The sequence below is a fragment of the Eretmochelys imbricata genome, chromosome 1 (assembly GCF_965152235.1).
Source record: "Eretmochelys imbricata isolate rEreImb1 chromosome 1, rEreImb1.hap1, whole genome shotgun sequence".
Lineage (NCBI taxonomy): Eukaryota > Metazoa > Chordata > Testudines > Cheloniidae > Eretmochelys > Eretmochelys imbricata.
In genome coordinates this window covers 285,336,504-285,360,850 of record NC_135572.1, presented here as the reverse complement: position 1 = coordinate 285,360,850, position 24,347 = coordinate 285,336,504, and the positions used below count along the sequence as shown (strand labels likewise).

Sequence of the window (24,347 nt, the reverse complement as noted above, 5' to 3'; positions counted from 1 at the left end):
GTAATTTCACTTAATATTAATGAAAGTTATTTAAATGGATGAAAAAGATGGAGCAACCTTAATTTCACTATTTCTGTGGTTGCAGATACTCAGCTGGTGTAAATCATTGTAGCACCATTGGATTTAATCTTAAACTTGGAACTATCTCATACTCCAGACTGTTCAGCTTTAAACATTCATGATAAAACTTCTACACTAATTTTCTTTAAACTTGGCTTGTTTGTAAATCTCACTAATACTTAAAAATTAAACCACACCTGAAGACTTAGTAATGCACTGTGTCTTACTGGATGTAAGGCTGGGTAAGAAATTCCAGTTTGGGTTATATGTATGTTTGTACATATGATCACAGAACAATTGCACAACTGCCCAATACCATTCCTGGGAACCTCTTCAAAAGGAAAGACTTGAGTTACTTGTACACAGGTCCATCTGCTTCACCCAGGGTTCACAGACATAAACAAAACAACTTCTGAATAGTTTCAAAGGCAACTACCTTGGATATCTTGGCTTGGTTTTTTACAGAAAAGAGATTTTTGACCAACAAGACTAGCATAGTTCCAATGACATAACTAAATAAAATGGTCATAGAAATAATTTGTCATGTCTTGGATAAAATTTTCAGAAGTTCCCAAATGACTTAGAAGCCTAAGTTTCATTTTCTCTCAAGAGCCTAAGTCTCATTGGAAGTCAATGGGGCTTAGACTTTTCAGTGCCTAGAGATCACAATGGGGCTCTTAAGTCACTTGGGCACTTTTGAAATTTTTACTCCTTATCTTGCCTGTCTGCTTGTGTTTCCAATGTAGTATGCAGTTCGCCACAGAATCTAGGTTTCAGATACATAAACAAGACTCACCCCAATTCTGTCCAAAATAGGTCCTGCACTCAGTACTCCCTTGTTTTTGCTTCTTTCTTGGCATTTGAGATAATGGCAGATCTGTCTTTCCACAACCTTCTCAATAGTCTTCCTAACACACAGTGTTAGGGGCAGGGCAGTTAATTAGCAAGACCTTCAATGTGAAGAGTTGGTTTCTTGTATTATTTGAAAGATTGTGGTACTTTTCCCTTCCAAAGAGATGTGTTGACAACCTGCATCAATAATGGACTATGTATCCCCTAATAGGTTTTGCCAGCCTAAAGCTCACCCCATACTTCTAGAACATCAGAGAGTGACAATGACCAAAACGCTACCAGAGAAGATGGTGCATTTGTGCCTACTCTAACATGGACCTGCTATTATAAAAGCAGTCAATCTAGTATGAATTTGGTTAATCTCATCAGCAAAGGAGATACAACTGACAAAATACAACATGACCTTCCTCCTCTCCTCATCTAGCCTTACCTTCCTCTCCCCCCACAACCAGCTCTCTCCTCTTTAGCCTCAGAAGTTTCTCATCTGCTCTCCTCTTCTAACCTCTCTATCTACCCCAGTAACCCCATCCCATCCCATCCCAACTCCTGATCTCCCTCTCATCCACTCTGACCCCCCCCCCCCGTACTCTTGTCATTAATCTCTTACTGTCCTCTGGCTCCCCCCCCCCCCTCACAATACAAGCATGCTGTAAGCTCTCCCTTTTTAAAAGCCCCCACCCTTGACCCCTCTTGCCTCTCCAATTACTGCCCCTTCTCCCTTTCAGCTGTAAACTCATTTAATGTCGTTTTTACAATTGCTGTCTGTAGTTCCTCTCCAATTCCATCCTATACCATCTTCAAATTCAACTATTATCTGTATGCTATTGATTCACATATCTACCTCTCCACTCCAGACCTGTCTCCCGTAGAAATTAAAATCTTGGCCTGTCTCTCTGACATTTCCTGGTGGATGTCTAGCCACAAGCTCAAGATCAACATAACTAAACAGAGCTCTTAATCTCCCAAACCCTCTTTCCTATCTCCTTTCTGTGAACACCACCTGTTCTGTCACTCAGACCTGGAATTTCGGTGACACCTTCAACTCTCAATAAAAAACAGGTTCTCATATCTAGGCTACATGTAAATCTTGCCATTTTTTTTTTGCATAACCTCTCTAAGATGCAACCTTTCCAATCCTTGTCTAGTCTTTTAGCTCATGTCTCAATTACAGCAATATCCTTTTCTCGGGCCTTGATAAATGCAGTCTTGCCCCGCTCAGATCCATTCAGAATGCTGCTGCAAAGCTCATTTTCTCAGCTGGACACTTTGACCATGACACCCCTTTCTGTATCCCTCCACAAGCGACTTCACTTTCAAGGGCCGTCATAATGTATACCCACTTTACCAATTATTTCTCATTTAGTATCTAGAGGTAGACTCCAATGCCAGCCTCCATTGCCCACTTAGTACATTTTCAAACATATACCTTCATGCTTTCTCCCATGCTGTTCCTGATGCTTGGGAAGGCTTGCCATAAACATCCACAGCTATCTCATTATCCTCCTTCAAATCCCTCCTCAAAACTCTCCTTTGCTATACTGCCTATTAAAAATGTGACAACAGTTAGGCTGCTGGTGGGCTGAGACCACAGCCTTTTGTGTTGACCTATATTGTCTCATTGTTTCCTTGTGCTCCCCCCATCTGTCTATATCCATCTGTTGTCTCTTGTCTTATTGCTAGATTGTAAGCTCTTTGGAGAAGGGACCATCACACTGTGTTTGTATACTGCCAAGCACAAGGGGGTCTTGGTCCATGATTGGAGTTCCTAGATACTGTGGTAATACACGTAATAATAATAAATCACATTGAGATACATTAGACTAAAATTCTATGTTAAGGTAAAAAGAAAAGGAGTACTTGTGGCACCTTAGAGACTAACCAATTTATTTGAGCATAAGCTTTTGTGAGCTACAGCTCACTTCATCTGGTAGTCTGGATTCACAGGGCTCTATACTACCTGAAACAGGTAATTTCATTGGTCCAGTAAAGTATTTCTACCATTCTTTACTTTGCCTCAGTCAGATTCAAGTTGGTGGTGGTGGGGTTTTTGTTGGGGTTTTTTGGGGTTTTTTTTTGGTATACTTGTGCACCAGTCTCTTTTCACGCTTCATCGGTAACAAGTCATTTGTTTATCAGGATGACCTGTAAGTGTGTTCAAAAGGCAGGGACGTTTAGTGAAGGATGTACACAAAGCCCACAGAAAAACTATGCTACAGCAACCAATTTCAAACAAATAATGTATAGGTCAGCATTCTCACACATCTACAAGAGTTAGAAAAGATTTCAGATCGTACGCAAAGAAAAATGTAGATCATTACCAAAGAAAAATATTGAAGGACCAAAAAGGTTACAGACTTAGATATGTACAGAAATGAAAATGGATCACTACCTGTCATGTCCCATTCTTCTACGCCAGTTCAGCTAATAACCTAAGAACATTATCTGTTCACAACTCTTTGTTCTCTGCTAAGCGCATCCAGCAATGTCAGACAAACAGTTTGTGCTCTCCTGAAAGAACCTCAAAAGAATTCTTTAACAATCCATTCTCTGGAATGAAACAGATATTGTAAGAGTCATAACTGCTCAGTCTGAGAATGCTGACTGAAAATTAAGTAAACAATTACAAAGATTCTAAATTAGAAGTCAAAATATTCAGAAGAAACAAAAATTACACAGCACAGAAGAAAAATACTCAACATATATATTAAAATAACAGCTGGGTTTGAGGTCAATTGTAATGAAATATATCATATGGGGACAGGAAGGTTACAGATACTGGCATTATTTTATGATCAAGGTAATTTTTCTGTCTTGAGACTAGTATTTTACACAGTATTGTTCAGGCAAACTGTCACTGTATCTTTTTATTACACTAAGAGTTTGTAAATCCTCCCTGGACCTGCCTAAGAAACAGAATATGTGCACTCTGATAGCCGTTGGGTTTGTCAAAAGCACAGTGTATATGATTTTTGAACTAATGCCTGTAGCAGTAGTAAAGAATTATAACTACTATATGAATCTTTGTGGAAACCTTAAATATTATAAAAATGATTAATTGCACATGCTCAATATAGAAATTTTTTTACAGTAGGTCAGTGTTAATGTACTATAGTTTGGAAATAAGAAAAATGTTTAATCAAATTATTGTCTTACCATTTTTAAAACAGATTTTAGTTGTATGAACATGTCTTAAATTCAGTTTTTCTCCCTATTATTTTACATTCTTATTATCCCAAACCAGCCAAATAAATATTTTATCATATTTGACCAGAGAAAAACAAACAAAATATTTGTAGTTTTTATACTAGCACCAAATCTAAAAAATTTTCCCCTATTTGTTTCTGAAGATCTATTTTACAATGATAGAGATGGAAAATTTGCCAACTAATAATAGCAGAATTGATGAGAAACTGGAGATAATAATATACATCTAATATTATTTATGAGAAAAAGGTGTTTTATAAATATGCAAGAAGAAAAGGAGTACTTGTGGCACCTTAGAGACTAACCAGTTTATTTGAGCATGAGCTTTCGTGAGCTACAGCTCACTTCATGCTCAAATAAACTGGTTAGTCTCTAAGGTGCCACAAGTACTCCTTTTCTTCTTGCGAATACAGACTAACACGGCTGTTACTCTGAAACCTGTCTTTATAAATATGGTCATTCATTACACTGAACACTACTTTTGTTGTACCTCTTTCCCCTATCTTTCACATGTTTGTCTGTTTTAGTGTATATTTTTCAGGCAGGGACAATACTTTCTTTATTTGTATAAAACCCAGCCAATTGTGAGCACTACCAGAAACATATTACCACCCCACCCTGACACCCCCAGAAAAAGGCAATCGCCTTCTTCAGTAGGAGTTCTGTCACAATAAAAACAGCAGGATCTGTCCTAGTGTACAGGGGTCATTTCTGAACTTGAAATTCATCCATCTCTGATTTAGATGCACCTCTGGTTAATGGCAACACAGCTGCACTGCATAAGTGTTTAGGAAGTAAGTGAAGAAGAATCCCATATCCAGCTGAAAATGCAGAGCTTGTCTTTACAGACAAGACAAATGGCTTGTTACAGAATTTGAACTACAAGCCAAGACAATGTGACTGTGCTCTTTTGTTAAAATTAAGGAGAAATAGTTGAGTTAAATGGTATTCTGCCTATTGGATGACTGTATATTCAAATGATAATTTGTAAATGTTTTCTTCAAATCATAGTATTCCAGATTTTAAAAAATATTTGTATTGAATGTAAATGTTTGACATAAGTTACTTTACATTTTAAGCAATTGTAGAGATTTAGCAAAAAAATATCATTGTTGTAATGGTGCTAGTCTACAGCTGAAGCACAGAACTGTTACCTAGAAACCTTCAGTGGCTGGGGCTTGATAGATATATCAACAGATAGCTTAGAAAAATAGATTCTGACTCCCATTCCAGTGCCCTAAACAACGAAACATGCTACCTCACCAGCAAGCATTGCATCAGTCAACAAGCATTCTTAAATCTCTATTTATCACCCAATATTACTGGAGAAGAAATTTGATTTGTGTCTCACATATGCAACACTGTCAAAATGGATCGTACTATGCTGCATATTCTAGTTCCCCAGGTGCAGAGGTGAACAGAGACAACACTCACTCATTGCTTTAATCTTCAGACCAAGCAGTGTAATAAATCAAAGTTGTCAGCCAATGAACAAATATGGGAAGTGTTACCAAAAGGAAAAAGGATTAAATATTTGTAATAAGAGAGATTAATAAAGTGAGAACTCAAATCTTTGCTAAAATTATATAAAAAAAATCTTTTAGAACTGTGACTTAATCTTAGGTAAAATCTGATTAGTAATAATTTCCTAATACCAACACTTCCTAATCCTGGCGCACACTGTTATAACTCAAACAACTGTACTCTTTCTTAACATTAACTGGAAACACCTACAACTATTAGTTCTGACATAGCCACAATATGCCGAGTATTAAAAAAGCCTCACTCATACGAAGATGTATTAAATGCTAGTCTATTTACAAATGTCTTGAATGCAAAAACATTCACTAGTAAAGACAGCATTATACTCTGAAACCTGAAATTGCAAATCAGGCAGTAAAAAGTAAAGAGAGAACGGTCAAGGACAAACAAATCAATAGCTTCAAGAAGAGTCAATGACAAAGATTTTCCCTACTTAAAAAAAAAAGAGAGAAAAAGAAAAAGCTGGACACCAAGTACATATTGTGCCAAATCCCCATTCTCATAAAGAATGGACAGAGTAAGTTTCTTAACTGCAAAATAAGTTGGAAATAAAGAATACAAAAACAGAAACTGTCATAAAAATATATAAAAGTTTGAGTATGCTACACAATTTTATCTGACCTCATTACAGTGTAATAAAATGTTTTTGAAAAATATTTTTAATTTATAAAGTGATTTTCTTCTCAAAATATTTACATATGTTAATGAGTTAAACCTCACAGCACATCATGCTGTACATGGGGAAAAGTTGTAACTTGCCCAACGTCACACATAAAGCCTATGGCAGAGATAAGATTTAAACCAAAACCTCATAACTCCCAGACCAGGTTTCTATACCCACTTCTCTCCTCCCCCCGCCCCCGCCCCCACCCTGGCTGTCATTGACCTCTGTATGACCTTGGGCAAATCACTTCATCTTTCATTGACTTTGTTTCCCCTCCCACCTTTTTTCTGTCTTGTGTATTTGGATTGTAAACTTCTGAGTCAGGGACTATATTTCACGATTGTGTTTGTACAGAGCCTAGGGCAACAGGGTCCCAATCTTAATTGGGGCCTATAGACCTTATTGTAACATATATATATATAATAAAAACTGTTGATTTTGTGTTAGCACACCTTCACTTAGCACTTTCTTTAGTGTTTTTATCTCATTTTCAATATTATATATAAAGACGTCATGTATTACTGATATCGAGTTTCAGGGACAAAATTCATTTTGTATATGGAAAATATTTTAATCAGAAATATCAAAAAGAATCTAAGTAGCAAGAACAAGACAGAAGGAAAGAGAAAAAGGAATGAGGGAGGGGAAAGGGAAACAAAAGAATACTATGTACAATTGTCATATGACTCATGCTGCTGTTGTTTCTATAGGGTATTTTAATCATATACTTCTAGGAATGCTGACCATATTTCTTCAAAGAAAGCAAAGCTCAGGCTACACAGAAGGAAACGATCTCAAGACTCTTTAAATCACGTAGTTTGTTACATGATAGAAATGAAATTGTTGTACACTTTTGCTGTTTTTCTAACAACTTTAACAAAATAGGAATCAGGGAATAGATTTGTTTATTTTTACCCCATCTGTTACGGATGGTTTTATCTTAACCACTAAATATATGATGAACCACCCAAGCTTTAAAATGATTTTTATGGTGGTTACCTCCCAGGTATTGGTCTTTGTAATTAAATAGCTGATGAGCAGATCTTAGTGCCAGCTTTGTGGATTCAGCTGTGTACAAGCGTTAGGTGCTATATCGTGTTACTCTTCACTGTGTGACTTTGGCCAGAATCCTAAAGCCATCCCTGCCAATAAGTATGTGATTAATACGGAGCTTTTTCGATGTGCTTGGCAGTCCTTGTACAATTACCTCACACTGACAGCTGTATCTGATCTTCAGTCAGTTGTTGTGTTTTCTGCAGGCTTTCAACTTATTTTATTTTTGCCTTGGGGTATTTTATAGCTGGCCAGAAATGGTTAGAAATGGAGTCTTAAAATATTCTTGCTGCTGATGCTTCTTCTTTTTCTTTTTTTTTCTTTTCCTTTTTCTTTTATTTGCACTTCATTATTTTTGTGGCCAAAGAAAGAGATTGTAAATGCTCATGTACCGTGAATTTGTATAGTAGAAAAATGCAATTGAAGTGTAAACGAAATTAATAAGTGATCTCAAGGTTCTGTACACTTTGAACGTGAGGAAATGAAAACATCCGTTTCAAGGAATCCTTTGAAAGATATCTCCCCGCCTGTCCCTCCCCTCCCACCCACTTCATCTCAAAATAATATATAAACAATGGTAGAGAGCTCTGTCTTGCAAGATGACTGCAACTCTAAGTCAGTCTTCACTGGCTTTTGACAAAAACAAAACAATACCTAATTATCTTTTTGTAGGACTTTCTGTTTTAATATCCAGACCCAGTACATAGTTTGGTCAACAAGTACAATAGCAATTTTCTTTGTCTTTGATCAGAATTTCACACCATAACTTAATTTATTATTTCACTGTGACTTTTTAGTTTATAAATAAGGCCAGAGGTTTAGATAGACTCCGTGCGTGCTAATGTGGATGGTGGAGGAGACACTGGCTAATAATTAGAGTTCTATTTGGTGCCTCAAAAATAAGGCCAGTTTTGGATTCTTGTTGTTTAAAGGGACATTGTTAACTCAAAAAAATCACATTCTATCTGAAGTGAGCTGTAGCTCACGAAAGCTCATGCTCAAATAAATTGGTTAGTCTCTAAGGTGCCACAAGTACTCCTTTTCTTTTTGCGAATACAGACTAACACGGCTGTTACTCTCATACCCAACATTGTTACAAATAACCACTAAGGTGCTAGAAACTCAGCTGACGTCAATTTGTATAGTTCTTCTTCGAGTGCTTGCTCATGTCGATTCCATTGTAGATGTGCTTGTGCCCATGTGTGTGACCATCGGAGACTTTTGCCTTACTGGTACCCATAGGGCTGGCTGTGGCACCCTCTGGAGTGTCGCACTCATTGCACAGTGTATCAGGTGCCACTGGCCCTGCGCCCTCTCAGTTCCTTCTTAATGCCCGTGGTGGTCAGTCGGAGCACCTCTTCCCTTGCTTCGCAAGTGGTTCGTGAAAAGAAAAGGAGTACTTGTGGCACCTTAGAGACTAACCAATTTATTTGAGCGTAAGCTTTCGTGAGCTACAGCTCACTTCATCGGATGCATACTGTGGAAAGTACAGAAGATGTTTGTTTTTATACACACAAATCATGAAAAAATGGGTGTTTATCACTACAAAAGGTTTTCTCTCCCCACACCCCACTCTCCTGCTGGTAATAGCTTATGTAAAGTGATCACTCTCCTTACAATGTGTATGATAATCAAGGTGGGCCATTTCCAGCACAAATCCAGGGTTTAACAAGAACGTCTGAGGAAGGGGGGGGGGGAGGGGACCTGGATTTGTACTCCTTTTCTTTTTGTGAATACAGACTAACACGGCTGTTACTCTGAAGTGGTTAGTGGTTTCTCATCTAGTTTAGCTTTGTGCTTTACCTACCTGTACATTGTCTTAATCATTGTTAGATAGTTGTTAAGTACCCTTTAAGTGTTTAGGTAGTGTCCCAGTGGGGACTTTGCCCCCGTACATGCCCTACTCTCCACAAAGAGAGCACGACATATGTCTCAGGGCCCTCCTGATGAAGGCTGCCCTGCTCCCAGCTGCGGAGGCAGCACGTCCCAAACCAGAACCCAGCACTTCAACTTCAGTGCTTAGTGCATCTCCAGCTCCGGGGTTCTCCCAGCACTGATCCCCGTCACTGGTGCCGAAGAAGAAGACTAAGAAGATGGCACCAGCCAAGCCCAACCAAGGGGCTCTGGGCAAAGGACCCCACTCGGTCCTCACACCCTCCAGACCGCTTAAAGGCTCGGCCGTGGGGAGTTCCTTCCCCTTTAAGGACACACCACCAACTCCAGGGAGCGGTAAAGGGCCTAGGCCGATGTCTTCGTCCCACTGTTGGTTGCTGTTGCTAAGACTCCACAGCCCTGCCCCAGTAGCCGGAGGGGGATGACTTCTTGGGCTTGGCGGCACAATTCAGCCCCTCACCCAGACAATGTGATTGGGCTCCAAAGGGTGAGTCAGCAGCATCAGTACTGGCCTAGCAGAAGAGCCAGTGGCTGACTCATTGGCCATATTGGAATGCATGGGGCGTTCCCGTCATGCTGGTAACCCACTCTCGCCAGCCCTCAGTTGCTGCGTCAGACAGACCACAGGTGCGCCCCCAGTACCTGCAGCACTGGCCCTGGTGCAGGGCATCCTAGTAACCGCCTTGGGTGTGAAGCCGGTACCCACCCCAAGGCCACCCTCCCTGGCAGGTGAGGACACCTCTGGACCTCCTCGGTCATCCACCATCCTCCTCCTCCCCAGACGAGGCAATGGCAGAGCCTTTTAGGGCTAGCCCACTGAACGATTTCCATTAGCATCAGGCACTGCTCCGCAGGGTGGCAGCTAACTTGGGCCTCAAGGCCGAGGAGATGGAGGAACAGGTGGACACATTATTTAATGTGCTGTCCATGTCTGCCCCAGCCCAGCTCGTGCTTACGGTATACGAAGGGGTCTTGAATATTGCCAAAACCATCTGGCAAACCCCATTCTCCCACCGCTCCCCCCCCCCACCTCAAAAAGGGCAGAAAAGTAATACTTCATTCCCACAAAAGGGTTTGAGTACTTATCCACTCATCTTCCACCAGGGTTGTTGGTCGTGTTGGGGGCTAATGAATGGGACAAACAGGGGCCCACTAGTTTTACCCCGAAGAACAAATCCAGGTGAAGAGACGATTTGTTCAGTTGAAAGATTTATGCTATGTCCAGCCTCCAGTTTTGGGTGGCGAACCATCAGGCCCTCCTGGGTCACTACAATTTTAACTTGTGGGACTCTCTCCCCAAGTTGAAGGACTCCATGTCCCAGGAGGTGGCCCAGGAGTTTGTGACCCTGGTGGATGACAGGACCCCTGCGGCCCTGTCTTCCCTCCAGATGGCCTGGGACACAGCCAATTCAGCTGTCCAAGTGGTCGCTTTGGCAGTAGTCATGTGGCGCGGTTCCTGGCTCCAAACCGCCGGCCTGTCCCAGGAGATGCAGGCCTCCATCCAGGACATTCCATTTGTTGGGGTTGGCCGGTTCTCCAACCAAACGGATGCGGGTCTGCACGGCCTAAAGGAGCACGAGGGCAATCCTCTGCTCCCTGTAGATGCACACACCTCAGTTGTCCAGGCAGCCATTCTGGCCTCCTCCACCACCTAGGCAGTGGCAGCCTCTGCAGGGGCCTACGAGGAAAAGGGACACGGAGTTGAACCACCACCGCCCTTAGTCATCCCCATCTCCTGCACAGATTGGCCCGGCAAAATACCAGGGGGGCCAGAAGTGCTCATTTTGAGGGTGCGCTCAGGAGCAACACACTAGCCAACTACCCAGATCCGTCCCACCCTTTCCTCGACCGCCTTTTCCCTTACCGCTCGGCCTGGTCGCAGGTTATCGCGGACCATTGGGTCCTGGACATAGTGGCTCGGGACTATCCCCTGCAATTTTTGACCGCCCCTCTTCCCACCCATCCCCTTTCCCCATCCCTCTTCAGGAACCCATCTCACGAGCAGCTCCTCATTCAGGAGGTTGAGAACCTCCTCAGTCTGGGGGCCATGAAGGAGGCTCCTCGGAATATGCAAGGAAAAGGATTCTACTCCCGCTACTTCATAATCCCAAAGGCAAAAGTGGTGCTCAGACCCATCCTGGACCTGCAGGGCCGCAAGAGGACTCTCATGAAGTCGAAGTTCGGCATGGTATCACTGGCCTCCATCATCCCTTCTCTGGATCCGGGGGACTGGTACGCCGCTCTTGACTTAAAAGACACTTACTTTCATGTCTCAGTCTTCCCAGGGCACAGATGTTCCCTACACTTTATAGTGGCAGGGCGCCACTTCCAGTTTACAGCTTCCCCTTTGGCTTGTTCTCGACCCCCAGGGTGTTCAGGAAATGTGTAGTGCTGGTAGCGGCTTACCTGAGGCCTCAAGGGGTCCAGATCTTCCCGTATCTCGATGATTGGCTCATCAAGGGCAAGTCTCTGGAGCAGATCCAGAGGAGCATCGATCTGGTGCACTCCACCTGCAGCAATTTGGGTCTCCTAATAAACACAGAAAAATCCACGTTAACGCCAGTTCAAAGCATAGAGTTCATCGGAGCAGTTCTCAACTCCATGCAAGCCAGGGCCTTCCTGCTGGAAGCATGCTTTCAAGCAGTGTCGGAGTTGATTGACCACATACAGAATCAACCGCTCACCATGGCCCACACATGCCTGCGACTGTTGGGCCACATGGCCACATGTACTACGTGGTAAGTCATGCCCGGCTTTGTCTGAGGCCCCTGCAAGTGTGGCTGGCCTCGGTCTACATTCCCAGCAGGCACCGATAGGACCCAGTGGTCACGGTGCTGAGCCACAGCCTCTCGTCTCTGGACTGGTGGTGGGATACCAGGTTGGTGCTGCAGGGAGTCCCTTTCATGATTCCCTCACCCTTGCTCACCTTGGTCTCAGACGCATCAGACCTGGGCTGGGGAGCCCATCTGTGCAAGCTCAACACCCAGGGCCATTGGCTGCAACACAACCTGTCCCTTCATATCAATGTCAAGGAGCTCTGAGTTGTTTGCCTGGCGTGTCAGGCTTTCTTCCCACACCTGAAAGGCAAGGTGGTGCAGGTCCTGATGGACAATACTGCCGCAATGTACTACATCAACAGGCAGGGCGGCTCCAGGTCTTTGGCCCTTTGTGGGGAAGCTCTTAGCCTCTGGGATTTTTGTGTGCGGCATGCCATTCATTTGGTGGCCGCCCACCTGCCCGGAGCCAAGAATGTCCTGGTGGATCGCGTCAGGCAGCACCTTTTCATCTCGCCTCGTTGCTGTCCTCACTCATGGTGCACCTGGTGGCCATCTCGGCTTTCCATTCCCTGTTTCACAGCAGGTCGGTCTTCACCCATCCCATGATAGCATGGTTCCTTAAAGTTCTGGAGCACCTTTACACACATGTTTGGGACCTGAACCTTGTGCAGTCCAGGCTCACATGGCCCTCCTTTGAGCCCCTGCCATCCTGTTCCCTTCTGCTTCTCTCCTGAAAGATTTCCTTTTTGGTCACTATAACCTCAGCCAATAGGGTGTCCCCTTATATGGTCTTCTATAAGGACAAGGTACAGCTGCGTCTGCAGCCAGCCTTTCTGCCCAAGATCGTTTCCCAGTTCCATACTGGTCAGGATATATCTTCCTGTCTTCTGCCTGAAGCCTCATGCTACAGATGAGGAAAGCTGGCTGTGTACCCTGGACATTGGGCAGGCACTGGCCTGCTACATAGAGAGAACAAAGCTGTTCCGTAAGTCTACACAATCGTTTGTTGCAGTCACTGACAGGATGAAGGGTTGCCCAGTGTCTACCCAGAGAATCTCTTCCTGGATCACAGCCTGCATCCGCTACTGCTATGAGCTGGCGAAGGTGCCCCCGCCAGCGATTGTGATGGCTAATTCAACTAGAGCACAAGCATCATCAGCAGTCTTCCTTGCTCGGGTCCCGATCCAGGAAATTTGCCGCGCCAAGACCTGGTTGTCCATCCACACCTTTGCTTCACACTGTGTGCTGACCCAGCAGGCTCAGGCTGATGCTGGTTTCGGCAGAGCAGTACTCGAATCTGCAAGACTGTGAACTCTGAACCCGCCACCATGGATTCTGCTTGTGAGTCAGCTACAGTGGAATCAACGTGAGCAAGCACTCAAAGAAGAAAAAACGGTTACCCCACCTTTTTGTAATTGTTCTTTGAGATGTGTTGCTCATGTCCATTCCATTACCCACTCTCCTGCCCTGCTGTCAGAGTTGTCGGCAAGAAGGAACCGACAGGGCACGCAGGGCCAGCAGCACTTGATATACCATGCTAGGAGCGCAGCACTTCAGAGGGTGCCACAGCCGGCCCTGCTGGGTACCACTAAGGCAAAAGTCTCCAACAGCCTCACATGTGGGCACACGCACACCTACAATGGAATGGACATGAGCAGCACATCTTGAAGAACAACATTTACAAAAAGGTGGGGTAACCATTTTTTCCATGAACTTAAAGAATCTGGTCCAAGAGTTTTTATGTTTCCAGCTTCTACACTGTGTCCTAGACTGAAGAAGAAGAGTAAGTTAGGAATTTAGACTCAATAAATACATTGGGAAGTACAAATGGAGAATTTGGGGTAGAAGGAATTGGTGAAAACTGAGACACTGGAATGAAATGGACAGGAGCTCTGGAGCTTGAATATCAAAAGAAAAAAATTTGCATGAGATGTGGGTTTTGTAATGTAGGTATAACATCAAAATATTTTTTTAAAATGCCACTTTTCAGGAATAACAATGCACACAACATACGTTAAACAATATTCCATAAAAGTAGCGTTGCATGTTGGTTGATATTTGTTGCATTGTATATTTATAAAGTTACAGCAGCCATTCAGTTTCACCAAATGCTGTTTCTTAAGTAATGATAGGGAAAAAATGCTCATAAGCATACAGAACACACTAGATGATGTCACCATGTTGGTCCATGTGAACTAGATAGTACCAAGAGGAATCAACAACACTAACTCTATTATAGCAAGACCAGTATAAAAACAAGTAGCAAAAATGGAGAAAGATAAATCCAATTTAGAATCAGATTTCTGTTGTATTACTTTCAATGGCAATCTTGGTAAGAAAGCCAAGTTTAAAGTGTCAGTGTCACTTTCAAAGCTATTAAAATGCTTCCAGACTATACAATCTCTGGGTTTAGTAATATTATAGTTATGTCAGTGCTAAATTAGAATGAGCTTTCTTTCTCTTCAAGTTATACTCATGCTGAAACACTTTAAGAGACTGCTATTTCACAACACTTCAGTAACAAATTGCTTCAGCCAAGGTAAAGGTTAAAAATGATATAAATGACAGTTGTTTTCCTTTGGAGAGTATAATTTCTGAAACAAAATGCAATCCTGAGTAGAGTTGGCAGTTCGGTCTGTACATTAAAAGGTTATTTCTGCCTTCTGTTTGCCACATACTATATACAAACTGATGGACTCAGTCACTAGAAAATAAATCACAGTTCACCTCCATCTATTTTTAGTTATGTGTGTATTGGAATAGCTTAATGCCTTAACAATAGGATGAGAAGAGAAAGGGCATCAGCAATTTGAATGAAACCAGTATCCTCTATGTTTATAGTACGTTGCATAGTGTAATAACTGATTTGTGTTGACTATCTGTCATAGATCTGAAGAAAAAGAATAGTGTTCCAAACCAGAATTTATAAATCATCTACATGTTACTGAAAACAGTAAAACAAGAAATTGGATTTGTACTCTTTAAAATAAACCGTTGGTGATTTGGATAGTCATTGCCTTGCCACCCAGTATGAATTGTGTTTGCTATAGTGAGTAATGTTTAGTGTTAAATAAATTAGAATGAGTCTGTAAGAAAAGTTTTGTAAAAAAAATTGACTGCATTAGGGACTATTTGCTTAGTAATAAACCATTCTGTTTCAGAAGTTGCAGAGGAAAACTTTTGAATATGTTTCTATGCATAACACTTGAGAATCACTGGGAACTAAAAAGAAAGAAAACATTTTAATAAATGCAAACGAGTCTTCAAAAACACTGGATCAGGCAATAAACAAGATACACTGTGGAACTTTCTCTGCTAAAGGAGTAAAATATAGTGGCCTTGATCCTTCACTGCTTTGCACCTTTTGGAGTCATTTATGCATGTGCAACGTTAATTTAAAATGTTACCAGACTATAAGTGTGGTATTTTACACTCACTCTGCATAGTATAAAATTCTATACCAGGTATCGCATAGAACACAGAAGAGTGAGGCCCACTGTTTTCCTATACATTGATCCAAACAATACACTGAACTGGGTAAAATTGACGACATTGGTATCTATCCTCTCTAAACATTTTTCTGTGGCCTATTCCACATATATGAATGGAATAACAAATACAAGAAAAGGTTACTCAGGACTTCCCAAACTAAAAAAATCCTTTGCTCTTACATATACTGCCAAATATTTTTTTTTCTATAAGCACCAAAAGAAGCAGGGTATGTTTAGTGTTCCACACCCTGGCCACGTGATTATAAGTTGCACTATTTTCTATCCACACATATTTGTTTTAGTTAGTTATACAACTCTTGTTTAGCCATGAAATGCTGACCAAACAAATCAGCATGGGGGACCTATGCAGTGGAATGGAGTGGTTGACAAGGTGGAGTGTGAAGCTCTTTTCCCTCATTACAACATGCTGAAAGAATTAAAATTTATTATGAGGGTGGGGGTAGTTGACAAAAATCCAAAAAAAAAAAAAATTCTGGCTAATATGTCTTGCTTAATCGAATCATCAGTGACATTTTCTATAAATCCAGCATCCACTTGCATCTTCCCTTTTCCCCATTGGGAACAGTTAAGTAAAGGAAAAGAATTCCATCAACTACAAATGAAGCTGACATAGAATATAAAATGGACATTCCAAAATGTAGGCAGAGTAGTTGGAGTTAAAAACTCTCTGCAAAACCTTACAGAATAGTAGTTGAAAACAGATTGTTAGCCTCTAAAAGACCATAAAACTGAAATTACAAAATCAAGATCAGATAACAGTAAACACACAACCTTCATGAAAAAATTAATGCATTATGAAATAATCCAGATGCAATAATATTAAAGTACGTAACTAGTAGTTGGTTTCCCAGAAGAGATGGAAACACATAATTCAACTTACTTCGAAAAAAATTAATTCTTACAAAACTCTTAAAGACTATTTTCTGTGTTCAGTTGATAATAGTTTTTCTCCTTGTGTGTGGTAACTAGCTAGCCTATAGAAATAAACAGAATGGAGAAATAATTAAATCAAATAATTGCTTTTAAAATAGTACTCCATAAACACACCAATGTTACCTCCATTTTGTCTGGGTTTAGAAGTAGGACTTATGCTCTTTGGCTATAAGAAGGGGTTGTTTTCATCACAGTACATCAGAATGCTTTACCTGGTCTGGCATTGTGCATTTTTGCATAATCAATGCCTTGATTTGTGTTGTTGGACCATTGATCTGGATGTTAGCTCATTTACATCTGATGTGTGTCTTCTGCATATTGCACTGTCTGTAACACATGGAGAATCGTGACATGCATCTTGGAACCAGTCGAACATCCCTTAATATTTGCTTAGGTCATGATTTACCAAATTGTTCTGTTCAGTATTAGGCACATATGTAGGGACCATTAAAATCAGTGGGATTTAAAGCATGTGTTCAGATACCTTACAGAATTGGGAACCTTGTGCTCATGTTGTGAGAAGGCATTGCTTCAGTTCTGTTATACCTCATATGAGCCTTTCCTCTGTATATTGAGTGGTATTAGAAGTACACAGTGGCCTATGAAGAGCCGATAAACCTAAATATAACAGAATTGAGCCTGACTGTGAGACGTTAGCTCTTTTGACAGCAGCTCCTTTTGGTATGCTCTTTCTTGCTATTCCTTCTGCTACACGTGTGCTGTGGGATCTTTGTAAGTTATTAGTCTACATGTCAGGATATATCTGTTTCATTAACAGTGAATAGGTCTACACTCCACTTCAGCTTTTATTCAGTGCTTCATCCCATTACCTAGAATTACTCACTTTGTGTGAAGTTGTATAGAGAGAGGAGTTCTGCGTGATCCACATTCCTTTAATGAATTGTAAGATGTCGTGTTAGTTGCTTCATATACAATAGACTGGCTCTTTCACAATTATATGCTGTACAAAGATTTGCTATACAATCTTTCATAATGTATCCACAAAGTATTCCTGAACATTTTCAGGGTTTATATATCAATATTTATTGAACTCCCAATTCAGGATTCTGTTAAAGAAGTTTCTGAGATCCAAACTTGTTTTTTCTTAGAGACCAGACATACTGATTCAAACTATAATTATCCTCATTGTAAAGGACATTTCACTGCAAAATATTTAAAAGAAACCCAATATGTCTTTTTAAAATAACTGTAAACATGACTTTTAAATATGAATCAACTCAGTCTCCCTTCTACCTCCTACAGTTTTGAGGGTAAAAATAATGCTGGTTAGAAATCTCACCTGTGAGCAATCAGGTAATTAGACATTGTGTAATGTTACTAGTGCCTACAAATAATGGCAGGCACAAAAATGGTGTCCAGGTTTTAAAAATGTGGCTCATAAAAATAGCTGCTTAATACAGGCTTATCTAGCTGCTGAATTGTTGTTTTAAACACCCACAGTATGCGTGGGAGTATACAAGACATGGGTTAAGATACTTAAAACCTGCCCCAAGTAGCTTACATTCTAAATATACTACCAAAATAAATCATATTGGGAGAGCTAGAAGAAAGTACAGTGTTAGAGCATTATTTTTCCTCACTGCTTGTTTCTGTATCATGAGTGGATGACAGCACTTTTACTAATTATTTTGTTCAGGGAAAATAGAAATGGTTTAGATTAATTTATCAGAGGTGCAGTAGATAAATGTTAGCCTAGCTCAGATTGTAGCATTTTTAACTTGTATGGGTGATGGGTGACTCTGGAGTGGGATAATGAGAAAACACTCTCAGAGTAGAGGAGAAAATAAAACTTCCATGATTAAAACCTGCAATTTCTTTTCAGAGCTTGCTAATTTTTGTTTAAAATATTTATAATGCATGCATTTATAGAGAGTCTTATTACTGCATACCAAACAATAAAACCGTAACAGTTTTCTTTGCATAAATGTATTTCACAGAATCTTATTAACTATCACTTTAGCATAAATAATCTGCCAAATTTTTCTCTGACGTAGCCAATAGTTACAGCAGTGATTACGCTGACCTGAATTATTTTATATACAATATTGTCTTGAAACTGTTTTTGTGAATACTTTCTGGGATTCTAAAGACATAGTCTCATATATGAACCTTCATTTTGTCATGGTAGATTCAGTCAGTCCAGTAACCAAGCAAACCTTTCCACAGGGTACTGAACTTCAGGATAATTCCCAATTTTACCCACATAAACAGCATGCAGTTCCATTCTATTCTGGAGCCTAACTTAATATCTACCTAAGACACCCCTGTGTTCATAGATTTTCATGGTATGGTAGTTATTCTTCCTATTTTTATGACATAATCCATCAGACAGTTTCAAAGCACGATATGTACATTAATGGATTAAGTCTCAGAGCACTTTTGTGTGATAGGTTAATAATATTACTATCTCTGTATTATAGATTCATACATTCCAAGGCCAGAAGGGACTATTGTGATAATCTAGTCTGACCTCCTATATAACTCAGGTCATAGCACTTCCCCAAAATAATTCTTTGAGCAGATCTTTCAGAAAAACATCCAAACAGTTTAAAAATTGTCAGTGATGAAGAATCTACCACAACTCTTGGTAAATTGTTCCAATGGTTAATTTCTCTCACTGTTAAAAAATGTACGCCTTATTTCCAGTCTGAATTTTAATTTATAGCTATTGGATCGTGTTCTACCATTCTCACCTAGACTGAAGAGCCCATTATTAAATATTTGTTCCCCATAAAGGTATTTACAGACTGTAATCAGTCACCCCATACCTTCTCTTTTGTTATGCTAAATAGACTGAGCTCCTTGAATCTACAATATGACAGGTTTTCTGATCCTTATATCATTCTCATGACTCTTCTCTGAACCGTTTCCAATTTATCCACATCCTTCTTGACTTGTGGACGCCAGACCTGGACACTCTTTCAGCAGCAGTTGCACATGCCAAATACAGACATAAAATAACCTCTCTACTCCTACTCGAGATTCCCCTGTTTATGCAGCCAAGGATTGCATTAGCCCTTTCAGCCACAACATCACACTGGAAGCTCATGTTCAGCTGATTATCCACCACAGTCCTCAAATCTTGTTAAGTTTATTTGGTTGAATGGCTTAACCCAAGCCACTCAGTCAGTTCTGTGACACAGCTGGGAGTGGAGCCTTGATCTCCTGATTCAGAGTTAGGTGCTTTATTCACTATACCATGCTTCTGTAAAGCTAATTAGGATATTGGGTATAGTGACTAATTTTAAAATTAATACATTCATAAAAGCACATCCTAATTTTACCTCCATATAAAATCACACATTTACAGTCCCCTTCACTTAAAATAATTCACAAAAAGCAGAATTTGAGTGAGGATCGATGTGATACATTCTGCACTCAGTAGTGACAAAAATACAGGGAAATATATGTCACAACAGATTACACCTTTGCTGTTATCCTGAGATTAGGACCACTGTGAACAGGACTGCAAATAAAGATTATGACTAGAGATCAGATAAATTATCTTAAACATAAACCTACTATTCTCTCCTCCTTTATTGTACATAGGACTCCATTGGATATATCTACACTGGAATTACGAGGTGTGATTCCCAGCCCAAGTAAACAGACTAGTGCCAGCTCTGCTTGAGCTAGCATGCTAAAAATAGCTGTGTGAATAGCTTGCATCCGATGAAGTGAGCTGTAGCTCACGAAAGCTCATGCTCAGATAAATTGGTTAGTCTCTAAGGTGCCACAAATACTCCTTTTCTTTGTGTGAATATTGCAGCATCACTGGGGGCTCAGGCTAACCACGAGTCCAAGCCCACCTGCCATCTTAGCCTGAGCTGCCCCCAGCGCCACAATGTCTACACTGCTATTTTTAGCATGCTAGCTCCAGCAGAGCTGGCACAAGTCTGTCTTCCTCTGCTGGGAATCACAATTCCTAGATGCAGTGTAGACATACCTTGTAGGCCAAAGACTTCTGTTGGTCTTTTTTCCCGAAACATCATCTTAATATTTTAGGGAGCTTCTCTTTTTCTTCTCCTGGTTGCCCTTCGCTAGCCACATTCTCTAATTCTTAGAGCTTCCACTGTTAGTCCATTGGTCTGGAGTCTTTTTATCCTTTCTCAATTTTGGTCTCCTTTTTCTGTCTACTAGGTCTTTGAAAAGAGTTCTGCATGCAGGTTTGTATCCCATTCTTTGAATGCATGTAACTTTTTATAAATCTGAAGACTTTTGTATTTCCACTGGCCTCTTTTTAACCTCTTCTCCTTGATTAATCTTAAAATATTTTAGAGCCATCTTTCTAAATGGAAATGCCAAGATCCTATCCAACTTGTTTTCATTTTTAAGTATTAAAATCACATTCAGAATGATTTAAACAGTCAGCTGACATCAAAGTGTTTTTTAAAGAAAACCTAGCAGAATTTTTCGTACACACAGGTAGTATTCATAATGTTGCCAGTTTAGCTGTCCCAGTGTTGCATTAGGATTAAGCATTAATTTAGGAGCATTGTTGTCACTTGAAACGTTAAAGAGACTGAACCAAACTCAGTCGCAGTCTGTGATGTAAATGCTCTGGTGTTTTGAAGAAGCAGCAAGAGCCTTTGCAGCTGGTCCTTTCTGGAAAACAAACATAATGGCTAACAACAAAACAGGCCGTCAGCACTTAGTAAACAAGCACACATTCGGTAATGACTTGCCAAAATACCATTTAAAAATTGTTTACTGTAAAAGAAAACAGCAGTAAGTGATACATACGTCCTGTTACATTGATGGGCTGCCAGCTCAGCATCTTGGGATGATTGTCAATGTGTTGAAAGAAAGAAAGAAAGAAAGAAAGAAAGAAAGAAAGACTTTGCAGAGAATTCACTTGGTTCGGTCTTGGAGGAATAGTTTTGGAAAATGTGAAGATTTCAAAAATGAAGCCTAAAGCAAAAACATCTGTTGTTGAGAAAATATCTTTTTTCATAACACTAATATGCTTTCTATTATTGGATAGGAATAACAGTTACACAGCGCTGCTCCTATGCTCCAACTACTGTTTGTCTTTCTCAATAGATGATTTACTTTAAGAGAAGAAGAATTTAATAAAGTAACACACTATTTTTCTCTCATCTGCAGATTGCTCTCCGGGATTGTGGGGGTTTCCCATGTGCCGGTATTTAAAGGAAGAGGGCTGGTGCTGTGGTCGCAATGCCAGAATGTCAGCGTGCTTAGTATGGTTCTTTTTTCTTTTTCTTTTTTTTTTCCCTACTGGAAGTTTTATCCAGATGTTATAGAATTCATTATTTTTGGCTTGTAATCCTAGAGCTATGACTTAAATCCCAGACTCTACAGGATAACATCATTAATGTTGTATGCATGATAAATTATAGGTAAAAAAAATTGTATTAACCTTCCAACTTTGCACATTTTATATTTGCAAAGGGCAGGAAACAATGAAGATAGACAAAAAAAATTTTTAAAATGACCAAAAAGGCCACAATCTTGTTGAACTGAATTTAAGCAAAGTAATCTCTCAGGGCAATAGGTCATGGCAGTGATTTAAAAGGGATAGTATTTCTTCTACCATCACTGACTTCCCCAAAAAGGTTCATTGTTCATAACACTCAATGTCCTAACTGTACAAGACCGTAAACAGGCCTTTCTAGCCCCAAAACCAGAGTAGGCCTACACACTTATACAAGCCTTTACACCAGGAAATCATCTAACATTGCACCAAGAGACAGAGTGCTCCTGTATACTCATTTTACATCAGCACAGGATGATGGATTGATGCTTAATCTGAGGATAAAGGCATGACCCTAAATCTTCAACTACTGTGGCATTAGGAAACCGCCACCTCTAATCTCTGTTGATTTTTAATCCCTTTTCCCAGGATGCACCACAACAGATGCTGTTAGCCTCAATTTCAGCTGGTAACTCACACAGATACCTGCCAAAAACCAACTCAGGCCCGTATGTCAAGGTTAAAGGGATCAGAGCTAACATTAGAGATCTTAAGACTGAAACATGTCAGGACAATTATACAGGATGGTGTCACCCCTAAATGTGACATCCTCAACAAACTGCATGAAACATCTCAAGTGGTTAAGGATATGGACCAAAATGTAAATTCTAGAACCTTCGTACGTTACCCTAAAACCCTTCAGTAAGCCCTCCCAAAATGTTTTTGCCATCTTCCGTTGTCCCAGTAATATATCCATTATACCCTAGATCAAATGGCAGATTAGCCCATTCCTTTCCTTATAGAATTTCCATTTCCCACTCTTTCTTAGGGCTTATCTACATTGAAAACACTACAGTAACACAGCTGCGCCACTTTAGTGCGTCAGGGTAGACAGTACCTATACCAATGGGAGGGATTCTACCATTGGTGTAGGTAATCAACCTCTCCGAGAGGCAGTAGCTAGGTTGACCTAGAATTGTCTACATAGGGACTTAGGTTGGCTTTACTCCGCTCAGGGGATGTGGATTTTTCACACCCCTGACTGACATAGTTAAACATACCTAATTTTCTAGTGTAGATTAAGCCTTATTTAGTGAGAGGGGAAGTAAGCTCAGGCTGCCTTTTGACAAGGATAGAATGTTCTATTTCAGAGGCAAACAACCAGCTGGAGATGCCTTTGGCCACACAGAGCAACTGTAGAAAAATCTTCCACCCATTTCATATTTTTTCTTAATTCTTTGTCACCTTAGATCATAAAAATCAAATACTCTCACACCATCAGGATTCATGGGCGGAAAAATCTATTTTAAAGGATCTACATGACATTTTAAACTGCAGTCTCTCTAAAGTTTTTATTTTGTTTAACTTTAAATACTGTGAGTTGAAAATGAACATTTGTGTAGTCGCTAAAGACTTAAAAAGATATTTTAATATATTGTGCATTAAATTAAAAGATTATTTAAACTATACATTATAATATCTAAAGTGAGCTGTTATTATGCTTATACTTGTATAGGAATATAGCCGAGAAAAAATAAATTTGTTTTTTCCTTAGTGCTCTCAAAAATTGAAGAAGCTATATATAGCTATCTATATCTATGCATTCCTTTATCATTGCTTGTCCTATAAATAAACCCTAAGTAACAGAAGTGAACTGGTTAGCAACCTCTAATGGTTTTAACACTCGTAAGTGTACACGCTCATGTTATATCACATAATTAATCTTGTAAAATGTCATTTCCACCAGGCTTTATACAATGTGATTATAAAATGCCCTGATAAAGAATAAACATAGCTGTTTAATTTCTTCACTTTTAAAGGCTTTGGAACGAGTTGCGGTCAGCCAAGTGGTAAGTAATGTTGTTTATTTTAACCCTTCTAATGACAAAACTGTTTTCTCTTTTTGAATACTTTTAATACATGACCTTCTCCTGAACTTGTGACTTACTGGGTTCTAAAACACTACAATTAACAGAATATAAATCAAAGTCAGATTGATATCATGTTTCAGCACACAGAATTGCATTTTTATTGCCTTGTCTGCACATAGTGATGCTAACGTATCTTATTTTCTTCAGACAATTAAGAGTAAGCTAACATATATTTTAGAGAAAGTACAATTTTAATATAGTTGAAAATACCTTATTTTAATAGTAAGATACTTTATGCTTAATCATGCTGGTTAATATTCTTCACTAAATCCAAAAGTGCTTCTTTCAAAACTTAAAGTATAAAATTACCTTTCCAAACTTTGGATGCTTTCTTACACGAACTGCTCCAACAGAGGCTCCTAGCCCAGTGAAGCTCATCTTTAGAGGATTCACTGACCCCTTTATTCTGAAGAACCACAATGTTTTTAGGTCTAGCAACATGGTCACTAGGAGTAAGGAGTTAGTTCAGGC

General features: G+C 40.0%; 1 protein-coding gene across 1 annotated transcript in view; it reads left to right on the top strand.

Annotated features, from left to right (window-relative positions):
- METTL25 (methyltransferase like 25) overlaps positions 1 to 24,347 on the top strand; it is a 106,331-nt gene that overhangs the window by 56,657 nt on the left and 25,327 nt on the right. Inside the window, exons 6-7 of the mRNA XM_077807710.1 lie at positions 21,618 to 21,712; positions 23,766 to 23,795. Of these exons, the coding sequence (XP_077663836.1) occupies positions 21,618 to 21,712; positions 23,766 to 23,795 (125 nt within the window). The remainder of the gene's footprint in view (positions 1 to 21,617; positions 21,713 to 23,765; positions 23,796 to 24,347) is intronic.